Source organism: Eublepharis macularius, chromosome 14, assembly GCF_028583425.1.
Source record: "Eublepharis macularius isolate TG4126 chromosome 14, MPM_Emac_v1.0, whole genome shotgun sequence".
In the NCBI taxonomy this organism is placed as follows: domain Eukaryota; kingdom Metazoa; phylum Chordata; class Lepidosauria; order Squamata; family Eublepharidae; genus Eublepharis; species Eublepharis macularius.
This window is the reverse complement of record NC_072803.1, coordinates 36,271,863-36,292,288: the sequence shown is the minus strand read 5'-3', so window position 1 is coordinate 36,292,288 and position 20,426 is coordinate 36,271,863. Positions and strand designations below refer to the sequence as shown.

Genomic DNA, 20,426 nt, shown 5'->3' with positions numbered 1-20,426 from the left:
AGGACCCTTGTCACTTTTGATCAGTTGTGTCACAAAGTTCTTGAGATGTCCTGAACAAGAATGTGAGAACTTTATGTGTGGTCTCAAGACGCATGAACTTCTCAGCCTCAGGTTAGAGAGGGCATTAGGAGGGGAGGGGGTACATGTCAAGATTAGTAGAGCTGCAAATTTCACAGTGAATATGTTCAATAACCAAATGTGCCTTGTTCACAAGCCACAACCTCCTGAGATCCAAACATCTGATGAGTTAGCCTGTCTATTGACCACCTTGAATGGCTTTTCAGCTGTGATGGCCCCATTTCATTTCCTTGTGGTGATGGAGTTTCATTTTCCTTGGCTTGCTGGGGCGTTTGCATCTGTGCAGTAGGTGAAATTGGTTCTGCTGTGAGTCATGGGTGGTCAAATGAGGTCATTGAATGATGTGAAGGGGGAACTGTGGCTCACATAAGGCCGTGTGAAAATGTGCATGTGTGAATAATACGGACTGAAATAACACAAAACTGTAAGGTTACCCCCACCCCCCATCAAGTTTTGAAATTGCTGGCTTACTGACTGATTTTGGTTGTTGTGGGTTTTCCGGGCTGTATTGCCGTGGTCTTGGCATTGTAGTTCCTGACGTTTCGCCAGCAGCTGTGGCTGGCATCTTCAGAGGTGTAGCACCAAAAGACAGAGATCTCTCAGTGTCACAGTGTGGAAAAGATGTAGGTCATTTGTATCTACTCAGGAGGGGTGGGGTTGAGCTGAGTCATCCTGTAAGAGTTTCCCAGGGTGTGGAATGCTAATGGCCGGAGGCTTCACTGTATCCTGAGGAGGTTCTTTTGCATATGGATTGGTACTTGATGTGCTAATCTTCTCTGCAGGGCTATTGTCGAGTATAGAGTGTTTTGTTAGCCTAGCTCAACCCCACCCCTCCTGAGTAGATACAAATGACCTGCCAACATCTTTTCCACACTGTGACACTGAGAGATCTCTGTCTTTTGGTGCTACACCTCTGTGGGGTGCTGATTCTAGAGCTGTTTTTTCAAAATGTTCCATGTAGAAGTTTGCTATAACTGGGCTGAGTGGGCTCCCCATGGCCACCCCATCCATCTGTTCATAGAATTCGTTGTCCCATTGGAAGTAACTGGTTGTCAGACAATGATGGAATAAGGCTGTTACATCCTCTGGGAAAATCTGATTAATAAGTGCAATAGTGTCTTTTACTGGAACCTTGGTAAACAGGGATACAACATCAAAACTGACAAGTATGTCTTGTGGATTGAGTTTCAGAGAACTGATTTTGTTGATGAAATCTGCTGAATCTTTGATGTAAGACGAGGTTTTCCCGATGTGGTCCTGCAGGAGATCTGCCAGATGTCTAGCTAATTCATATGTTGGTGAACCAATGGCACTCACAATGGGTCGGAGTGGGACTGAATCCTTATGTATTTTGGGGAGTCCATATAGTCTAGGTGGCTGTGCTTCAGTCTTGCATAGTTTTCTGTGCATGTCGGGATGTAGTGAGGAATTCTTGATCAGCGCATTTGTTAGCCTAGTGATTTTGCAAGTGGGATCTCGTTTTAGTTTTTTGTAGGTGGAGGGGTCCAGGAGTTCCTTAATCTTCTTTTTGTATTCCTCTGTTTTCATGATCACTGTAGCATTGCCTTTATCAGCTGGTAGAATGATGATGTCTGGATCTGCATTGAGGGTCTTGATGGCATTTCTCTCCTTGCGTGTTATATTGCTGGTGGGAAGCTTTGCCTTTTGTAGAATCCTGGCTGTCTCTCCTCTTATTTCCTCAGCTTCCTCTTCAGGTAGATGACGAATGGCAGTTTCTACATTTGCAATGATGTCTTCCACAGGAATTCTGGTGGGGGTGACTGCAAAGTTTCCTCCCTTTGCCAAGATGGAGGTTTCTTCTGGTGAGAGTTGACGGTCTGTCAGATTGATGACAATGCGTGCATTGTCGAGCATTGGGCTTGTCTGTCTTTTTTCCTGTAGCTTGTTAAACTACAGAGCATGGTTTCCAGTTCTGAAAAACACCAGGCTAACAAAACATTCTATCCCCGACAATAGCCCTGCAGAGAAGATTAGCACATCAAGTACCAATCCATATGCAAAAGAACCTCCTCAGGATACAGTGAAGCCTCCGGCCATTAGCATTCCACACCCTGGGAAACTCTTACAGGATGACTCAGCTCAACCCCACCCCTCCTGAGTAGATACAAATGACCTACATCTTTTCCACACTGTGACACTGAGAGATCTCTGTCTTTTGGTGCTACACCTCTGAAGATGCCAGCCACAGCTGCTGGCGAAACGTCAGGAACTACAATGCCAAGACCACGGCAATACAGCCCGGAAAACCCACAACAACCATCGTTCTCCGGCCGTGAAAGCCTTCGACAATACTGACTGATTTGCTCACGCAGTAACAACAGGTCTGTGGGAGAGGAAGAAAGTAGAACTGCCATCATACTCTTTGAGAAAGTGCATGCACGAAACAACATCAGTTGCACTGCACTGCTTGAACAACTGGCAAGCTGAATCAGTGGGTGTTTGGTTATTCCTAGTTAGGCTTGCCAGACCTCCTGCTGTGGAGGGTGGCCTCCTACCAGCAAGCCCTGCTTGAAGCAGTAGAGGGAATGTTTTATTTAAAAAAAACAACCAATGATGTCACCAATGTCGCTACATCACTTCCAGATAGAACTCTATGGTTTTACCATATAGTCTCCAGAGATTCCTAGAGCTACCCTACTTTTATCCAGAAGTGATGCGGTGACATCAGCAACTTCTCATGCACTCCTCCCCTCGAATGTTTCTGTCTCCAGCCCTGGCAACCCTATTGCTACTTAAGATGAGATTTGGACCCTTTTGAAGGAAACGTGAAATAGCTGGGTGTGTTTGGATTCATTGGTGAAATGCAGTGCTCGCTTGAGAAATTTTGGCCCCTGAAGCAGAAAATCCCAACAGCGTCTCCATAATTAATTAGGGCACAATCCCCAGGAAGTTCTGTACAACCTACTTTGCAATGCGTTGGAGCTGCACATTTTTTTGTGACTCAAAGATTTCATCCACATATCATAGTGTCTTATCATTGTGCTATAGTGATCATTCACCTCTTGTATCGTCTTGGTGGCCCTTGTGTAGGCAGAAAGGCCAGGACGTAAATTTGGTAAAATAAACGAATAAAAAAGATCTAGTTGTGAATTATTGCTGTAGCCCAAAACCCAACAGTGTGTGAGTGCAGTCTTACATCAGGGAGCTGCCTGCGAATGATGATGACATGAAGGTGGGTTACATGTGATAAAGAGGCACTGCAAAGAGTCTGTCTGTCTGTCTGAATAAGCTGCTGGACTCTCTCCCTGCTCTATCCTCCCTGGAGGTACATATTCTCTCCCTGCACAGAAGGTGGCACTAGTCCTGTTCTCCTTGGTAGGCCTTGAATCTTGTTTGCCTGTGACCATCCCAGCCCTTCACCAAGCGGCTAAGAATGCCACCCCCCCCCAGGGGCCTTCACACTCTTTGCCTTTTGTTGTCTGGGACTCAGCTGTGCCTGGAACAAGAGATGTTTATAGAGATGTTTATGACCGTGCCACGCAGCTCTCACAGGCAACTTGTGTGCCATAAATTATTTGACAGTCACTTGGACCTGCTAGGACCACTGGGGATGAAAGAGATGAGGCAGCACAAAAAGCTAGGGAGGGAGGGAGGGAGGGGGAGCAGAAGGGTAAGATGCAGAGACTGTGCCTGTTACCAGCTTTTGTGCAATGCTGTTTATATGTAACTAAAACAATGCTCATTGTTTTGATGTGTATGTGGTCAGAAGGGGCTGGTTATTGCAGAGACCCTGGGAGCTATAGGGCATCTTTGCACAGAGGTTCTTAGCCCTTGTGGGAACAGCCAAGCCAGCGTGAGGAGTGGAGGACACTTTGTGTCTTCACTGCAAGAGAGTTCCAAACTGCAATGGTTTAGTCTTTCCCTATAGCTTCTCTCCGAGACCCCAAAGTATAGGCACCCCACATACTGTTTGAGAACATTGCCTGTGCCTGAACCAGATTTTTCACATAGGGTTGCCAACTCTGGGTAGGGAAATTCCTAGAGATTTGGGGGTGGTGTCTTGAGATGGGAGGGTTTGGGGAGGGACTTCATCAGGGTATAACACCATTAAGTCCACTCTCCAAAGCTGCCATTTTATCCAGGGAAACTGTTTGCTCTAGTCTGGAGATCAGTTGTAATTCTGGGAGATCTCCAGGCCTCACCTGGAGGTTGGCATTTCTATTTTCACAAGAGACTGACAATCATTAGAAATTGTATTTTTTCGTCATTTCAAATGTTAACTTTTTTTTGTTTCAGAAATAACTTACCTGCTGGAGTGAGCATGGAAGAAATCATGCCCCCACTCCCGAAATCTAAATGTGACCTTCTATGGCAAACAATGGCATGGAACAGCTCATAATACGCATCTTTAAAACTACATATGTTCACTGGGACACAAAAACAGCAACATGTACCTATTCATTTTTCAGGACTATCAGTCCAATAAAAATGGCTGGAACATGACAGTTCTGTTTGCCTGTAGTGACCCCAATATGCCAGTCCACTAGCAGAGGGACTGTGTCCCTGCTTGTTCTCCTGAACCTCTTAACGGTCTTTGATACCATGGACCACAGTGTCCCTTGATACCACCTGATCAGAATAGATGTATTGTGCTGGAGAGGATTTTGCCCTTCCTGGAGGACAGGTGGCAGAAGGTGGTGCTATTCTGTTCTGTAGCTTTGCCTTTCATTTATAGATTTCACAAGGTTTTAGGTTATTCCCGTGCTGTTTGCCATTTACACGAAACTGTGAGGAGTGATCACCTGAAGATCTGGAGTGAGTTGTCATCAGTATGCAGATGACACACAGCTCTCTTTCTGAAACTGAAACAGATAAAACAGAAAAGCTGTGGATTGGGGATAAAAATGTCCCCAGATGGGGTAGCAGTCTTGCGGAAAGAACAGTTTGGGAGTTGTCCTAGATTTTTCTGTGACTCAAACATTCAGATGGTGGAGGTGGTTGAGGAGTGCTTTGTTCCAGCTTAGGCTGTTTTGGCAGCTGTGGTTGCTTCTGGAGAAGGTGGACTTGGCCATAGTTTTGCATGTTATCATAACATCCAGATTGCACTACTGTAACATGCTCTACATGAAGCTGTTTTTGAAGACCATCCAGAAACTTCAACTGATGCAAATCAAGAAGCCAGAATGTTAATGGGGGCTATCAGTATTAAGCATATAACACCCACGCTGTAGTTCCCGCTTTGTTGGCCCAATGGAATGTGCTAGTTTTGATCTTTGAATTCCTAAATGGTTGGAACCCAAATACCTGAAGAACGAACTGCCTGAACTCTGAGACTGTCTGAATAGGTACTGCTGTGGGCGCCTGCATTTATGGAGGTATCTTAGGGGGACCCCAGTGAAGACCTTCTTGGTGGCCAGCCCTAGACTCTGAAACTCCTCTAGAAATTACACTTCACCCCCTCATTACAAGCCTACTGACACCAGCTTAATACTTTAAAAAATTGGAAGGCCTTTTAATTAGACTCTGACTCCTGCTTCCAAAGTGCAGTCTTAATTTTGCAATGTTTTAAAAATCCTGCGGCTTGCACTTCTGATGGCTATAGCTATTCTGAGCAGCTGTGCACTGCTCCATGTGCAGCCTGCCTCTTGTTTCTTCCCCACCCCTCCAGTGACAATCCCCAAGGCACGGCTGCATCCTTAGCAATGCTTTCATTCTCCCCCATCACTCAGAAGCCTGGTGCTCCGCACCCCCCCCTCCCTGCACAAGGCTACCGTATCCAGCAGCCTGCCAGTCTGGCTTCAGCGGCAGCCTGAAAACACAGAGCGTGTCTGTGGAGGAGGAAAAAGAGAAGTCGAAAGAGCATCTTGTTTGGTGGCAGCTGCAGGAGCAGCGGCTACAACTGCAGGTTTCCCCTGGGGAAACTCGGCTCAGAGTTGGAGAGGCTTGTTCATCGCCAGGAGCGGAGAGAGAGGCCAGGAAAAGGCCATGACCGAGCTGCAGCAGTTGGGGAAAACCTTCCCAAGGGGATCTCTTTTTCTCTTCTTCTTGCTGGGCCTGGCCTGCTTGTGGCTGCCTGCCACCTCCCGGCGAGCCCCAAGACCACCCCCTTGCCCCCCCAGCTGTTCTTGCACCAGAGACACTGCCTTCTGTGTGGACTCGAAGAGCATACCCAAGAATCTAGCCCGAGATGTCATTTCACTGTAAGTGGCAGATTTGGAAATCGCTAGCAAACTGTGGAGTATGTATGCATATGTGTGAATGGGTGGTGATGGTGGTGATATTTCTAGATACCTGCCTGGGTGCAAAGTGAAGGAGTCACCCTCCTGGAAGTAAGATTATTGTGGGTGCAGATTGCTGGGTCTGGAGCCAGGAGCTAGAGAAATGAGGTTAGATTGAGGTGGGCTGAGAGAGAAGATCTGCAACATTTGCTGTCTTGAGTTTTTCAGAGTGTTGGTTCCTAATGTGGAGGCTTGTTATCAAGACTTACCGACTATTAGGTAATGGTTGGTTTGTTATTAGGGAAAGGGAGAGCTGATTACAGAGCTTGCTGGGTGAAAAGGCCAGCTGTGAGCTGGGATATGTGAAACTTTACTGCAACTCTATGGGGCATAAAAAGCTTTGCTGGCTCACATGTGCATGTATAGTTGACCGGTGATGAGAGCGGGACAGGAAAAAAATGGAGCGTCCACTCTGCAGGCAGCAATGGCTGTACCAAAGCACTGTCACATCTCTTTAAAAAATCTAAACTTAAGCCTTACAGAGCAAGCCTACAAAGTGTTGGGGGTCTGATTTCATCCCAACTTAAACACACTTTAAGCTTCCCATTATTGTCTAAACCCAGTCCCCCACAATAATGGAGAGAATAATACTGACCTGCCTTAGAGGTCTGTTGTATGAATTTATGTATGTGAGGTATTTTGAACACATGCAAGTTTGGGATACATTTGTAAGTACTTATTCCTGCACCACACTGAACATACGTGCATATATATAGTGTTCCATGTGGTAGATAAACTTAGATGGGCAAAAAGAAAATGTGTGTGCATGTGTGTAAATACACAAAAGGGAGTGCTTGACTGCCTGTGGTGTGGAGCTGGAAGTCTTGGTGTACTTGTGGTTAATAGGTGGTATGTGGATCCTCTGGAGGAAACTGCAACTACCTAATTCTGACCACAAACTTGGCTGAGTCTGTATGAAGAAGTGACTTCAGAGATGGAAGATGAGGAACCGGAGGAGTTCCAAGTGAAATTTGTTAATCAGTTCCCAAAGATCCCAGAGCATGGCAGAATAAAAAAATATCCCCCCCTTTTCAATGACACTACTGTCTCCTTTAGGGTAGTTCTATGGGTGCTTATTTGACATCTGAATCTGAGTCTCTCTACACAAGACATCTTACACAGGGATGCTCAAGTGACTGACTTTCTGTGTGGTCTTATATTCAAGTGTATCCACAAGGGGAGAACAAGTATAAGACCTTTCATTTCATCCTACTCATGTATGATGTCTTGTGTAGAGAGACTTTAAGTTGTCTTGCATAGAAAGACTCAGAGTGAGGTAGAAAATGAAGGCAGTAGAATTCCCAACAGTACCATTTTAAGCTGCGTATACGGGACCCAGAGTTTTCAGTGCTTCCCTGTATTAAAAAAAATAAACCAACTTCCTCACTGTATGTAATAAAACACCCTATTGGGTAAACAGGCATAGAGTAGGTTACTCATGGTGATAGTTTAATATAGGGTTTGTGATCCTTGTGGCACTTTTAATATAGGGTTTGTGATCCCTATGGGCACTTTTGGAATTTTGAGAAAAAACAGTGGGTGCCACCACCAAATGGTTGTCATCGGTTGTCTTAGGGGTCCCTAACCCTGCCACATACTTAAAAAAAATAAAGTTTCAGTTAAATTAAACATTCAAGGTTTAAAATAATGTAAGATTCCAGTCTTTGTAAGGGCTAAGGTAGCATTCAGGTAGCCGTGTAATTGCTCTATTTTCCTAATATTTATGCCACCAAAAAGAAATTGTGGTGAATAGCCTTCATTATCATATGGAAGTCTTTGCAGATGGGAGAATCCAGTTGAAGCTAATACCAGGGAGTCCATAAGCCTGTGTCCAGTGGATTTTTTGTCTGCATGTTTAGAGAGTGTGTGTTTAAAGAGTGAGCGTGAAAGTGTTCTGGATGGGGCAGGTGCTAGGAGGATGGGGTGAGTTTTCCTAGCTGAGATTGGCATGGCATAAATCATCCTTCTACCCCCTCCATCTGGTTTCTTTCAGCGCTTCTAATATTTTCTTTCCGTTCTTGTAGTGGGAGACTGCTTCATTTCTGCTAGTGGTAAAGCTATTGTTGTGGTGAAATAGTGTCGAGCAGCCTACCACCTCCACGAAGACAGAGCTTAGTTGACAGCTGAGGTGCTCTTTCCCCCTTTATTCTGCAGCTACTACCCAGACTTTGCAAAAGGCAGTGAGACCACAGCTGATCTGGATAGCCCAAGCAAGCCGACTTTCAGTGGAGCTTAGAAGCTAAGTAGGGTCACCCTTGGCTAGTAACTGGATGGGCTCACTAGGCAGAGGCAGGCAAGGGCAAACCACCCCATTAGTCTCTTGCCTTGAAAACTCCAGCAAGGGTTGGCTATGATTTGATGGCACTTTCCCCCACCCACTATCACCAGCAGCTGGACCACAGCCCCTCTGTCTTCTCATTACCTTTTGCATTCCTCAGAACTGGCTGGAGAAATGGTGTAAGGTACAGGTGAAGAACAAGAAATAAAGGGGTGCAGAGAAAGGGGTAGGAATGTGGACAGCGTTAAAGAGTTGAAAAAGAGATAATATAAAAAGGGAAGACAAAGAGAATAGAGATATAGATATATGGGAGGAGGGCTGGAGCCCAGGCTGTTCCCTCCTTTACTGTTTTCTATTAGCTGACACTCTTTAAAAAATATGCAAACATTTAAAAATATGTATTGTCAAATTACCTGCCAACTTCTTTTCCACACTGTGACACTGAGAGATCTCTGTCTTTTGTTGCTACACCTCTGAAGATGCCAGCCACAGCTGCTGGCGAAACGTCAGGAACTACAATGCCAAGACCACGGCAATACAGCCGGGAAAACCCACAACAACCATTTAAAAATATGATTCCATCCACTTTCAGACTGAAGGGATATGGTACAATTAGGCCATCTCCTTTCATTCTGTTGCACTTCTAATCTGCAAGAAGGTCTTAAATGATAGATTAAAGATGTAGGATCCCATGTTTCCTGGACGGCACATGATGCTTCCACCTAGTATGGGAAGATTTTTGTGGTTCTGAACCCTTCCTATGATGGCTGCTGAATTGAATTTGGACCCATATAACTTGTTTGAATCATGACATAAGGAGAAGTTTTATATGTGACTTTGATAATGTGACAGCAGCCCCTAGAGAGGTAGCTATACACTGGTAAGGTAGCATTGAAATTTGGGCCGTTTTCACAGTGCTTACTGGCCACGGAACATTGTGCCGAGTTCCCGGAACAACAGCGCCTTACTGGCGCAATTTCACGCGAGAACAGCAGTTCGTGCAAAATCACGCGAGGAAGATGCTGTCATTCTGGGAGCTCGGCGTGATGTCCCGTGGCTGGTAAGCAGTGTGAAAACAGCCATAGCCTTGTAGAACTGCTCTAAGCACTTTTGGGTCAAGAAAAATACAGCTTCTGGGTAAATAATGCTTGAGGGATCAAAGTTGAGTAAAATCTGCTCTTCAGCATCTGCACATACTTGGGGAGGGAGCTTGCTGCAGGGATATAGCCTTATTTCAGTTCACCAATCCCTTCCTTTGGAAGATAAACTAGCTGGGTTTGGTCCCCTGCTCAGGAGGAGACACCGAGAAATACCCCTCAGCCTCCGAAGTCCACAGGAGAGCATAAAAATGAATTTCATCTTCCTCTAGGCAGCAAAACCAGTGAAAGGTGAACCCCCTCCTCTCCTCCTAGCAGGAATTTCTGGTACTCTGGCATTTTTCTTCTCGCTTGCTTTCTCCCAGATTGCGTTGGCGAGATCTGTTTGTTGGCCAGTGCTGATGCCCGCATTGATTTGTTTAAGTGGTTGCTGAGTCCTTCTCCAACTAGCTCTCATTAATCACAGCAAACGGAGAGATCTTTAAATATCTCCCCCCACCGCACAGGGGGATTATGTAGGAGGTGAAATTTGTTAGCTGTGCTCAGAGTCAGAACTATGTTTGTGAGTGTGTGAGTGAGTGAGACAGATTGTGCACACTATTCTGAGTGATAGAAAGGTGCTGGGGGTGATGTGGTACTAAGTAGGCCATTTATAGCTCTCTCAAACGAGACGATGACAGGAACTGATGGTCAGAAGATACTCAAATAAGTACTGATGGTTTTTGATAGCTAGTGATTACTAGTTATTGAAAATACACTCCACTTTGCTTGAGCTGGGGCTAAAGGAAACAGTTTGCCAGTTGGAATGTAATCAGTAACAGGAACAGAAATTTGAGGCCCCTATCAATACTATACACTTAACAGCACTTTTATACCACTTTCTCATAGCTTTCCTCAGAGAATGATGGTGTAGTGTAGTTAAGTGCTAAGAATTCTCTGCTAGAAATCTATAGTCTACTGCCAGTGCAGAATTACAACGCCCAAGCTAGATTTATGTACAAGCAAAATAAACTACAATTTAGGGCTTCCGATTAAGAGGGGCAGTTAAATAAACAAACTTTTAAAATTACTAAATTACCATTTTTGGCAATACCACAGAGCCTCTTAAACTTGATATAATTTAGGTCATCAGCGTGTCTTAACCCAGAGCCTGTGTGTTAGAGGTACATTCTTGATGAGTATGTGATTGCATTGCAATATGATTCGAACTCAGGAGTAGAGATGGGCACAAACAGCAATACGAACTTTAAAAAGTCATGAACAGCCCAATCAGCTGTTCCTGAGGCCCACAAACTCTAAACAAACAGGTGGTCGTAGCAAGCCCAGACAGTCTGGCACCTGCAATCAATTCCCTTGGCAACTGGAGGCAGGGGCTGCCTGAACTCTGTCTGAACTCCTGCTGTTGCCCTGGAAACCCCAATCTAAGCCCAATTTAGCTTGATAGGCAGGTCTTCCTTCCAAGTGTGGAGCTCCAAATTTGTTACAAGAGAGCAAAGACTGCGGGGGCGGCGGCTCCCAGCTCTGGCTCCCAGCTGTTTGCAGACAGTGGAGAGGGAGAGACAGCTGCTGTCGGCATTTTGATAGAGAGACAGGGAGAGTGCATTGGAGCTTGAATTTTCTTTGTGTGTTTTGGGATAGGGATCCACCCCTTCAGTTTCTAGGGCTGCTGCCAGGCTCTGGGGCCAACCTATTATTTATTATTGGTACTTTTCCTGCTGCCTGCTCAGGTAGAGTTTCTGGGAGTGGTGTGGTAGGGGTCTTGATGGCTGGAGGAGAGCCTGCTGGCCCCCACGAACAACAAACAATGAACATGTTCGTGAACAAGTCATGTTCATCAATGTTCATTGTTCGTAGATGGCAACGAACAACGAACACCATGTTCGGGTTTTTTTCTGTTCGTGCCCATGTCTATGCAGGAGGGAATTGGCCTTTTCATTTCCTCAGAAATTTTCCTGTGGTCTGCAGTCCTGGGAGCAAACTGAGCCAAGCCCCAGCAGCAGGGGCAGTGTCTCTAGGGCTGCGTTCACTTTGCCCATGTAACCCCTATGAAGTTACACCCACATGGGAGAATTTATTTATTTAACAAAAAGGAAATCCCACCTTTCTGCCTCTACAAGGGCCACGAAGGCAGCTAACATATTAAAACAATAAATACTAAAATGTGGCAGGCAAGCCTACATCCATCATGATAACTGTTGGCTGGGTCTAAGGCTAATGTGCTACAGGTGGTGCGTGGCTCAGCTTATTCTGGAGCCATTTTAACATCCCAGCCTTCCCAAGAAATTTCACAACAGGAGTATCTGCACTATATATGAACACTTAGCAGCTATTTCCACTCTTATGGGATGTATAGTTTTGAGGTAGATTGGAAAGCTAAGAGCAATTCTCTGCACCTTTACCCCTCGACACGTGCTAGGATTCTTTGTGGGGAGGGCATGCAAGGTAAACTGGCATAGAAGCAATGTAAGTTTGTAATAGATGTACCGTGCACCAGCGCTCTATCCTACACTACACAAACGAATAATTTTTTTTTGCTTATCAGACTGATGTTCTGTGAGTCAGGCAGGTTTCAAGCCTCAGCCGTGCTTCACCAACACTTTTGAAGTCAGCCTGTGCCAGGATAAATCTTCTTTCTCTCCCGCTCCAGCAGCATCTCTCTTACATCTCCTTTTCTCCTGTAGGACACTGATAAATGCAGCGTTCAGCGAAATCAAGGAAGGCGCCTTTGCTCACCTGCCATTTCTGCAGTTCCTGTATGTTTTACGTGGGTGATCTTGGGGTGGAGGGCTTATGAATTATGTTCATATCTGGTCTTACTAATGGACTGGCTTCATAGGGCAGCACCTGCCACATTTGTTGCAGCAGCTGATCAAAGGGCTTGCACTTTCTCAGGCTGCTTTAGAACTTGCACGTTTGCTGGCCAGCAATAGCAAGGAGGAAGGGAAAGGAAAGGAGGACTAAATCTTCCACTGATGGGGTAAGAAAGACTGACAAAGAGGCCACTATTCCTGGTATTAAGTAAGAGACATTATTATTAAATTAAAAACAAGTTTCTATTTAATGGAAGCACTGATTTTAAAGATATAATTTGAAATTCCACCTCCCAACTCTTTCTTTTGTTTTGGCCTTTTCAGCTTTACTGCAGTGCCAGTTAAGGTATACTCACCATGAGTTTAGCTTGCTAAAAGACAGCAAAGCTCATTGCGAGACAGCTCCTCTGCAAATCTGTTAGCTTTGCAAAATTGGAGTTGCTGGATTGAATCAGAACTTGCAAGATCTTAGCACATGTTCAGGTTGAAGCAAGTTCTGCTTAACTTGAGCTGATAGATAGCTCTTGCTTTCTCGAAAGAGCCTTGGTTAGAATTTTCAGAACTGGGTAGAAAAGCACAGTGGAACCAAAGTGCTTGCTAGACTAGTTGGGTCTAGAAACTGCAGCCTTATGTCAAGCACATTTATTAAACAGTAAGTCCCCCTGAGTCCTGTGAAATTTATTTCTGGAGAACAAGCTAAAACTGAACACTGGTAAGAGGGAAGAGATGCTTGTTAGAAAAGCAGGAGGAATTCTGCTGCCTACTTTGGGTGGAGTCTATAAAGAGTTGTGCTTTTTGCTTCAGCTTTTTTGCCGGAGAAGAGAGTAATGTGGGTAGTATCAGGCACAAAAATAGTCTTCCCTTCTAGATATAGCTGATCCTGCGATGCTGATCCATGCTACTGTAATCTCTGGCCTTGACAAGTTCCACATGGGGCTGCCTTTTTAAGACAACCTGCTGAAGCTTCAATTGGCCCATAATGACTAGAGCTAGCTGATTTAAACATAAAACATTTGTCCTTGAACATTTGTGTTGGCTTCCTATTTATGGCCGTTTTCACACTGCTTACCAGCCACGGAACATCACGCCAAGCTCCCGGAATGGCAGCATCTTCCTGGTGTGATTTTTCACGAGAACTTCACGAGAGAAATCACGCCAGGAAGATGCTGCCTTTCTGGGAGCTTGGTGCGATGTTCCATGGCCAGTAAGCAGTGTGAAAATGGCCTATTTTCTGAGCTCCATTTAAAGTGGTGGTTCTTACCCTTCAAGCAGCCCCTCATTTTCTTACTGGGACTAACATACTTAAGGGACTGTTCAGTGACCGCTGTGTTCTATTCAGCAACTCCTGCTAGCTGTACTTTTGGGGCTGTCAGATGTCCATTCACTCACTTTTTCAGTAGTAGCCTCTATACTCTAGAATGGCCTTTTAGTAGAGATCAGGAAAGCTTTTGCTGACATTTAGAAAAAATATAAGGAGTACTATATAGGGGGATTTTTCATTGAATGTATTAGGCTATTGGGTAGAATGTTGGGACTGTTTATGATATTCTTTTCTAGATCAGTTATATTTTAACTGTGGAACTCTGTTGCTGTCAACCTCCTTGAGCCTCCTGATTCCTTCAAAGGAAGCTTTAGAAACAACAAGAACCTGATTCTGGGGTTTAGTGTGACCCCTTTTCCATCTGATCTCGCCAACTTTACCCCTTCTCTTTCTCTTTCTCTTTGCAGCCTGCTGAACTCCAACAAGTTTTCCTTGATCGGGGACAATGCCTTCATGGGACTCATGCACCTGCAATACCTGTATGGAGTACTGGAAGTCTTTCTCTAGCATCCAGTCACAGCAGAGAGGGGATGGGGCCAAACTTGTGCAAAGTTGATAGGGGAAATCATGCTGGGATTATGGGCTGGGCAGGGTAGCAAAGTGACTAGAAGATGCTGCCTTGGACTAGAAGAACAGGGATAGTCTGCAAGGCTGACCCACGTTTTAAAGGGATGAGACAGATGTCCTAAGAGTTTTAAGACCGTAGGAGTGCAGCGCGAGCAGCTTCTGGGTACTCCCACTTTTACTACCACCTGACCTTCATGATAGCCATTTAGCTAGGAGGGGGAGGGGGGCCTAGCATCTCCAGGGACTAAGGAGGGGGAGGCAGTGCACATCTGAGAACAGAAAGGAGGCTGGTGGAGGGAGAGGGTGCAAGGGGAGTGTGCTGGTAAGGTGGCAAGGGGACTCTAGGCAAGACCCTGCCAAAGGAGGCCATGTCTGCCCGTCCTGCCAGAGAAATGCTGGCATATAGGCAGAGTAGACATCACTGTGAGGCTGGGGTGGAAGGAAGGAGGTCTCTTGGTTTCTGTGGAGCGGGAGGATTCTTCAAGCAGCGCCAAGGTGCAGAACAGTAAGACTTGATTTTGTTCTTTGCCCTCAGGTTCATAGAGAACAACGACATCCAGTCTCTGTCCAAAAACACCTTCCGCGGGCTCAAATCCCTGACACATCTGTGAGTCAGCCCTGGTGCATAAGCATACAGAGCAACACTTTGTCTGGGCCTTGTACACTTTTTGAAGCATAAGCTAATTAGTGTGGGACATATTAGATTCTTAATACATAATATTAAGAAACTAGCACAATGCTTACAATTCTATAGTATGGGTTATGTGTAGAGGGAGGGCTTGTGTAGTGCAAAGACCTCAGGGGTCGCCAAGTGTCTCTGCAGTTTGAGCACAGACACACTGCACACTGCTGCAGGATCCTTGCTAGTGAGGGTCTATCCTTCTGGGTCAGTGTGGAGAGCTAGTTTTCCCTTTACTACACTGGTGCTCCAAGAGGGGTCTGTTTAGGGTAACCGTGACGATCTGTGGGAGAAGCTAAAGAGGGGCAACCAGAGATTCATCTGGAGAAACTAAACATCCATCTCAGTTACATTTTAGCTTGATTGCGTGCATATGTGGCATCAAGTTACAACTGGCTTATGGTGACCCCAGCAAGGGGCTGTAAAGGCAAGTGAGAAGCAGAGGTGATTTGCCATTGCCTTCCTCAGCGGAGTCTTTCTTGGTAGTAGTCACCCATCTAATTACTGACCCTGCTTAGCTTCTTACATTTGACAAGATTGGGCTATACCTGCCACCTTTCCTCCCATGACCCTATGATTATAGGATTAGAAATGTGTCTCAGAAGTTGAGAGGGGACATAGCTAAGCACAGTATCTATTGGTGGGGAAGCAGCTCCACATAACTTGATGTTCCTTCCCATGGATTTTGGCAGGAGAATAAATTATGTCAGTTAAGTCCTTGATCCCTTTCTGTGTTGACAATTTTTCTCTTCTAGGGTGGAGTGGAAAGGGAATAGCCGTTTTTGTATATTTTTCATCAGTACAAAAAGGTGCCCTTCATTTTGTCAATTTGGGGGAGATTACTACACAAAAGGAAACTCAAGGGGTACCTATTCACTTTGCGCTCCTAGTTGGCTAGGTGTGCCCACAGAGACAAATCTGATTGGCTATGTAGTGTTTTGGTGGCTGAGTGGCTAGGGGTCACTCTCTGAGGAAGAAAGAAGCCCTAACAAGCCGTTTCCACACTACTCACCTTCATCTGGAACGCTGCAGAACATCGTAAAAAACCCGCAGAAGATAGCATCTTCTCGCGAGAGTTGTGTGCGACGTTGTGCAAAACTCGCATGAGAAACTGCTATCTTCTGCGGTTTTTTCGCAACATTCCGCAGCATTCCAGATGAAGGTGAGTTGTGTGGAAATGGCCCAGGAGAAAAAGTATACCAAAGAAACAGCAGCAGTTAGGGAAACAATAGCCATAAGCAGCTTTGGGAAATGGTGAATATTTGTACCTTTCATGGCTTTTCAGGGAATATTTTTGCTTCTTGTTTCACAAAGCACATGAAAATGGAAATTCAGCTCAGCCCTTTCTGTATTTCAGATCTTTGGCCCACAACAATCTGCAGACACTGCCCAGAGACATCTTGAAGCCTTTGGACATCCTAAGTGATCTGTAAGGTTTCCCCTTACTTCATTGCTATTAATTTAGCTCACCCTTCCCTCTGGAATGAGAAAACCACTTCCAGATGAGCTTCATCTTACACAACTCTTCTCCCTAGACAAGGCAAATGACACAATTTCACCCCAAAAATTGACCTAAAATTGCACCTCAAAAGTTTTGCAGTCTGAGTAATGCAATGCAAAGGACCTGGGGAAAACAGAAGGCGAACCAGAGAGATGAACCAAGAGAAAGCAATTGGAATAATTGATTAATCATTCAAGCACTTGATTTCAATGGGTGATGAATCATTTTCAAGGCTTATTTTTCATATCTAAATCAATATAAGTGCTTAACTTGGGGCTGGATTGTGTTTCATATATTCTAATTCAGATATTTGCTAAACAAAAGTACATACTACATTTTGTGACAGTATTGGATTTACATTTGTCTTTTTCTCTGTGGCATGTATGCAGGGACATTATGCAAGATCATTGATTTGAAAACTAGGTGTCCAGAACCCTGCAAATGCAAGAGCAGTGTTATGTTATGTGGTGGTATATGCAAAGCTCACCAAACAATGGGGATCCTTCTATTATCCTAGAGTTTGTGATACAGTGTTAATGGTAACTTGCTTTCCTAAAACAATCCAGACTTCTACCTGTGGGTGTGCTGTAGGACCAGTCTACCAAGGAGCAGAGCTGTGCAGATTAATGGATCATCACAGCTGCTATATCTTCTGCTGAGGAATGGTGGTGGCGGCAGAGAGTGCCCTCAAGTCACAGCTGACTTATGGCAACCCCTGGTGGGGTTTTCATGGCAAGAAACTAACAGAGGTGGTTTGTCATTGCCTGCCTCTGCAACCCTGGTCTTTGCTGGAGGTCTCCCATCCAATTACTAACCAAGACCAATCCTGCTTAGCTTCTGAGATCTAACAAGATTAGGCTTGCCTGGGCTATCCAGGTCAGGGTACGCTGGGGAACAGAAGACACCAAATCAGCAACACATCTAAGCCTCAATAAAAACTCTGGGCATGGTCACGCACTCAGAATACAACACTGGTTGACCAAGGTTGTACTAACAGCCAGTTCAGATTTTCAAGTTCTCTCCCATCAGAGAGGATAAGCACTTGTTTCCATACTTGGGGCATGCTCAGAGACTGTGTAACTGTTATCTTTACAACTGATGGGAAGAATTTTCATCCCCCCAGTGACTGTTCCTGCATTGTCTCTCCCCAACAGAGATCTCCGAGGCAATTCCTTCACCTGTGATTGCAAAATTAAGTGGTTGGTGGAATGGATGGAGAGCTCCAACACCACGGTACCCTCCGTCTTCTGTGGCAGCTCCCCTCAATACCAAGGGCAGAAGATCCGGGACCTGCCACTCAAGGATTTTGATTGCATCACTACCGGTAAGAGCACTGGAATATGCAGAGCCATTGGGGCAAAAGGGAAGAGAGAAGTAGGACTTGACATGGAAGCATTATAGCTGACAGAAGAGGCCAAGAAATGGGAGACTATTTAGATTTGGGGGCGTTTCTTTCTTAAACCACATGGTTGTGAAGAGGCATTTGAAAACCATGCAGACATTTTCTGGAAAAGGCTACTGGATAAAAAGTTAGGTTGCCACCTTTTTTTCTGGCAGCCTTTAAAAGCTGCGCAACATGAAGAAATCCAGCTTTTCCCATTGCCATTTCTGTGCGGTTGGAGAAGTAACCCATTGTATCAATGGTGGGTTGATTGACACTAAATGGCTTGGCAGGTTATATTGGCCTCTGTCCAGCCACCAACCATGTTAGAAAACTAGAGTCTGACGGTGACGATAAGGGACCAGGAAGCCATTGGCTTGCTGGGGTGCACAAGTTCATTCTGACTCTTTGCATCTTTCCCATGTCAGACTTTGTGGTGCACCAGGTCCTGCCCTTTCAGTCTGTGTCTGCTGAGCCCTTTGTCTATGCCAGTGACCTCTACGTGGCTTTGGCTCAGCCAAGCTCCAGCAGTTGTACCATCCTCAAGTGGGACTACGTTGAGCGCAAGCTGCGTGATTTTGACCGCATCCCAGGTAAAGATGGAGTGAGTGTGGCTGATGATATAAAGATCTCTCCCTTTCCCTATAGTGGAGTGAAGCTCTAAGGTCTGTGCTATGAACAGTATGGATTGGGAAATGCTGCCCAGTTCAGGGCCAGGCCTGGCTGCTCCCTCTGCTCCTGCTGATAACTCCATCAAAGCCAGGTGGAAAGTGTGCATGGGTGGGGTTCAGACAAAGCTGGATCCAGGCAAAATGGCTATGTTTCTTTAAAATAAACAAGTTATAGCTGGTGCACCAGCATTGTGGTTAACAGCAATCTATGAATCATGTCCCCTCAGTGGAGAAACTGCAAACCTGAAGGTTATCCTAGGTGCTAGTTTCCCTAGCACTGGGTGGCCTCCCTCAATGTATTTTTGATCTGCCTGGGAGCCTATAATTGTCTGTTAGATATATGATCATATTCGGTTCTTGCTGTTTTGTATTAACTTATGGTGATTATACCATGAAGCCATTAGCCTGCATCTGCTTTCCAGAAGCTCTGCTTCATTGCAGACTTTCGTTGAATGCTTTCCAGGTCTCATCTCTTCCATTTAAAAGAGATTCCAAGGCTCTGTTTTCGTGCATAATATTAAAAAAACCCTGGTGACATGCTTTATAAGAGGAGGAAGCCTCTTATAAAACCCATAGCCATCCAGATTGTCACAAAGTATACATGCCTAAGATACCGTGCTGCAGGGTTCAGGCCAATTTCCATTTGTCAGCTGACTCTTTCCAATTCCTCCACTCCAGCTCACTCAGCTGTCTACTGCAAGCCAATCGTGGCTGAGTCACAGCTGTATGTCGTTGTCGCCCAGCTCTTTGGTGGCTCCTATATCTACCGCTGGGATACCAACATCGACAAGTTCATCAAGATCCAAGACATTGACAGCCAGAAGATCCGTAAGCCCAATGACATTGAGGCCTTCACGATTGAGGGTGAATGGTTCTTTGTTATTGCTGATAGCTCCAAAGCTGGCTCCACCAGCCTCTACCGCTGGAATCAGAATGGCTTCTATTCCCACCAGGATCTGCACTCCTGGCACCGAGACACGGATGTGGAGTACGTGGAGATAGATGGCAAGCCCCGCCTCATCATCTCCAGCAGCTCCCAGGTACCCATTATCTACCAGTGGAACCGCTCACAGAAGCAGTTTGTCCACCTGGGAGACGTGGCAGAAGTAATGGATGTTCAGATGGTCAAGCATTTCCGAATTAAGAGGGACAATTATTTGTGCTTGAGCCGCTACATTGGTGACTCCAAGGTGGTCAAGTGGGAGGGGCTACGATTCACAGAGCTGCAGACCTTGCCTTCACGAGGTTCCATGGTCATGGAGCCTTTCCGAGTCTCTCAGCACCAGTACATGGCCCTGGGCAGTGACTTCTCTTTTACCCATATCTACCTTTGGGATGAAGAAAAGCAGAAGTTTGTCAAGTTCCAGGAACTCTCTGTCCAGGCTCCACGGGCATTCCACCCAGTTCCCTTGGAAGGCATGGATATCCTGCTAGCACCTAGTTTCAAAGGAAACACATTAGTCTACAAGCATATTGTGGTAGACCTCAGCTTGTAGAGTGGGTGGATGACTGACCTCCCCTATAAACACACACGTACACAAAGACATTATGCCACTTGAGGTGCCCCTGTGTTGAAGGGCATCTGAGCACTATAATCACTCCGAGCAAAGCTGCTTCCTCACAGTCTTTTGAATCCCCTCCCCTATAAATGCTTCTCTCTTTGGTGTGAGTAAATCAATGCCCTCTGTGATGCACAGGCTTACACACAGTATAGAAAGGACCTGCCACACACACACACACACACACACACACTTTTCTATTGACTTGAATACTTATGCAACAACACACTCATAGATTTTGCAGC

General features: G+C 45.5%; 1 protein-coding gene across 1 annotated transcript; it reads left to right on the top strand.

Annotated features, from left to right (window-relative positions):
• Nucleotides 1-6,024: 6,024 nt before the first annotated feature.
• Nucleotides 6,025-20,118, top strand: LGI3 (leucine rich repeat LGI family member 3). Its single transcript, XM_054998273.1, has 8 exons — nt 6,025-6,239; nt 12,374-12,445; nt 14,231-14,302; nt 14,926-14,997; nt 16,427-16,498; nt 17,725-17,894; nt 18,380-18,544; nt 19,301-20,118. Exons 1-8 carry the CDS (start codon nt 6,025-6,027, stop codon nt 20,116-20,118), a joined length of 1,656 nt encoding a protein of 551 aa, XP_054854248.1.
• Nucleotides 20,119-20,426: the final 308 nt, after the last annotated feature.

Bases quoted from the DNA above. Each gene is read 5' to 3' on its own strand.
- LGI3 (XM_054998273.1), top strand. From the start codon at position 6,025: ATGACCGAGCTGCAGCAGTTGGGGAAAACCTTCCCAAGGGGATCTCTT. The intron at 6,240-12,373 runs GTAAGTGGCAGA...TTTCTCCTGTAG, and splicing joins GCCCGAGATGTCATTTCACT to GACACTGATAAATGCAGCGT. The intron at 18,545-19,300 runs GTAAAGATGGAG...CCTCCACTCCAG, and splicing joins TGATTTTGACCGCATCCCAG to CTCACTCAGCTGTCTACTGC.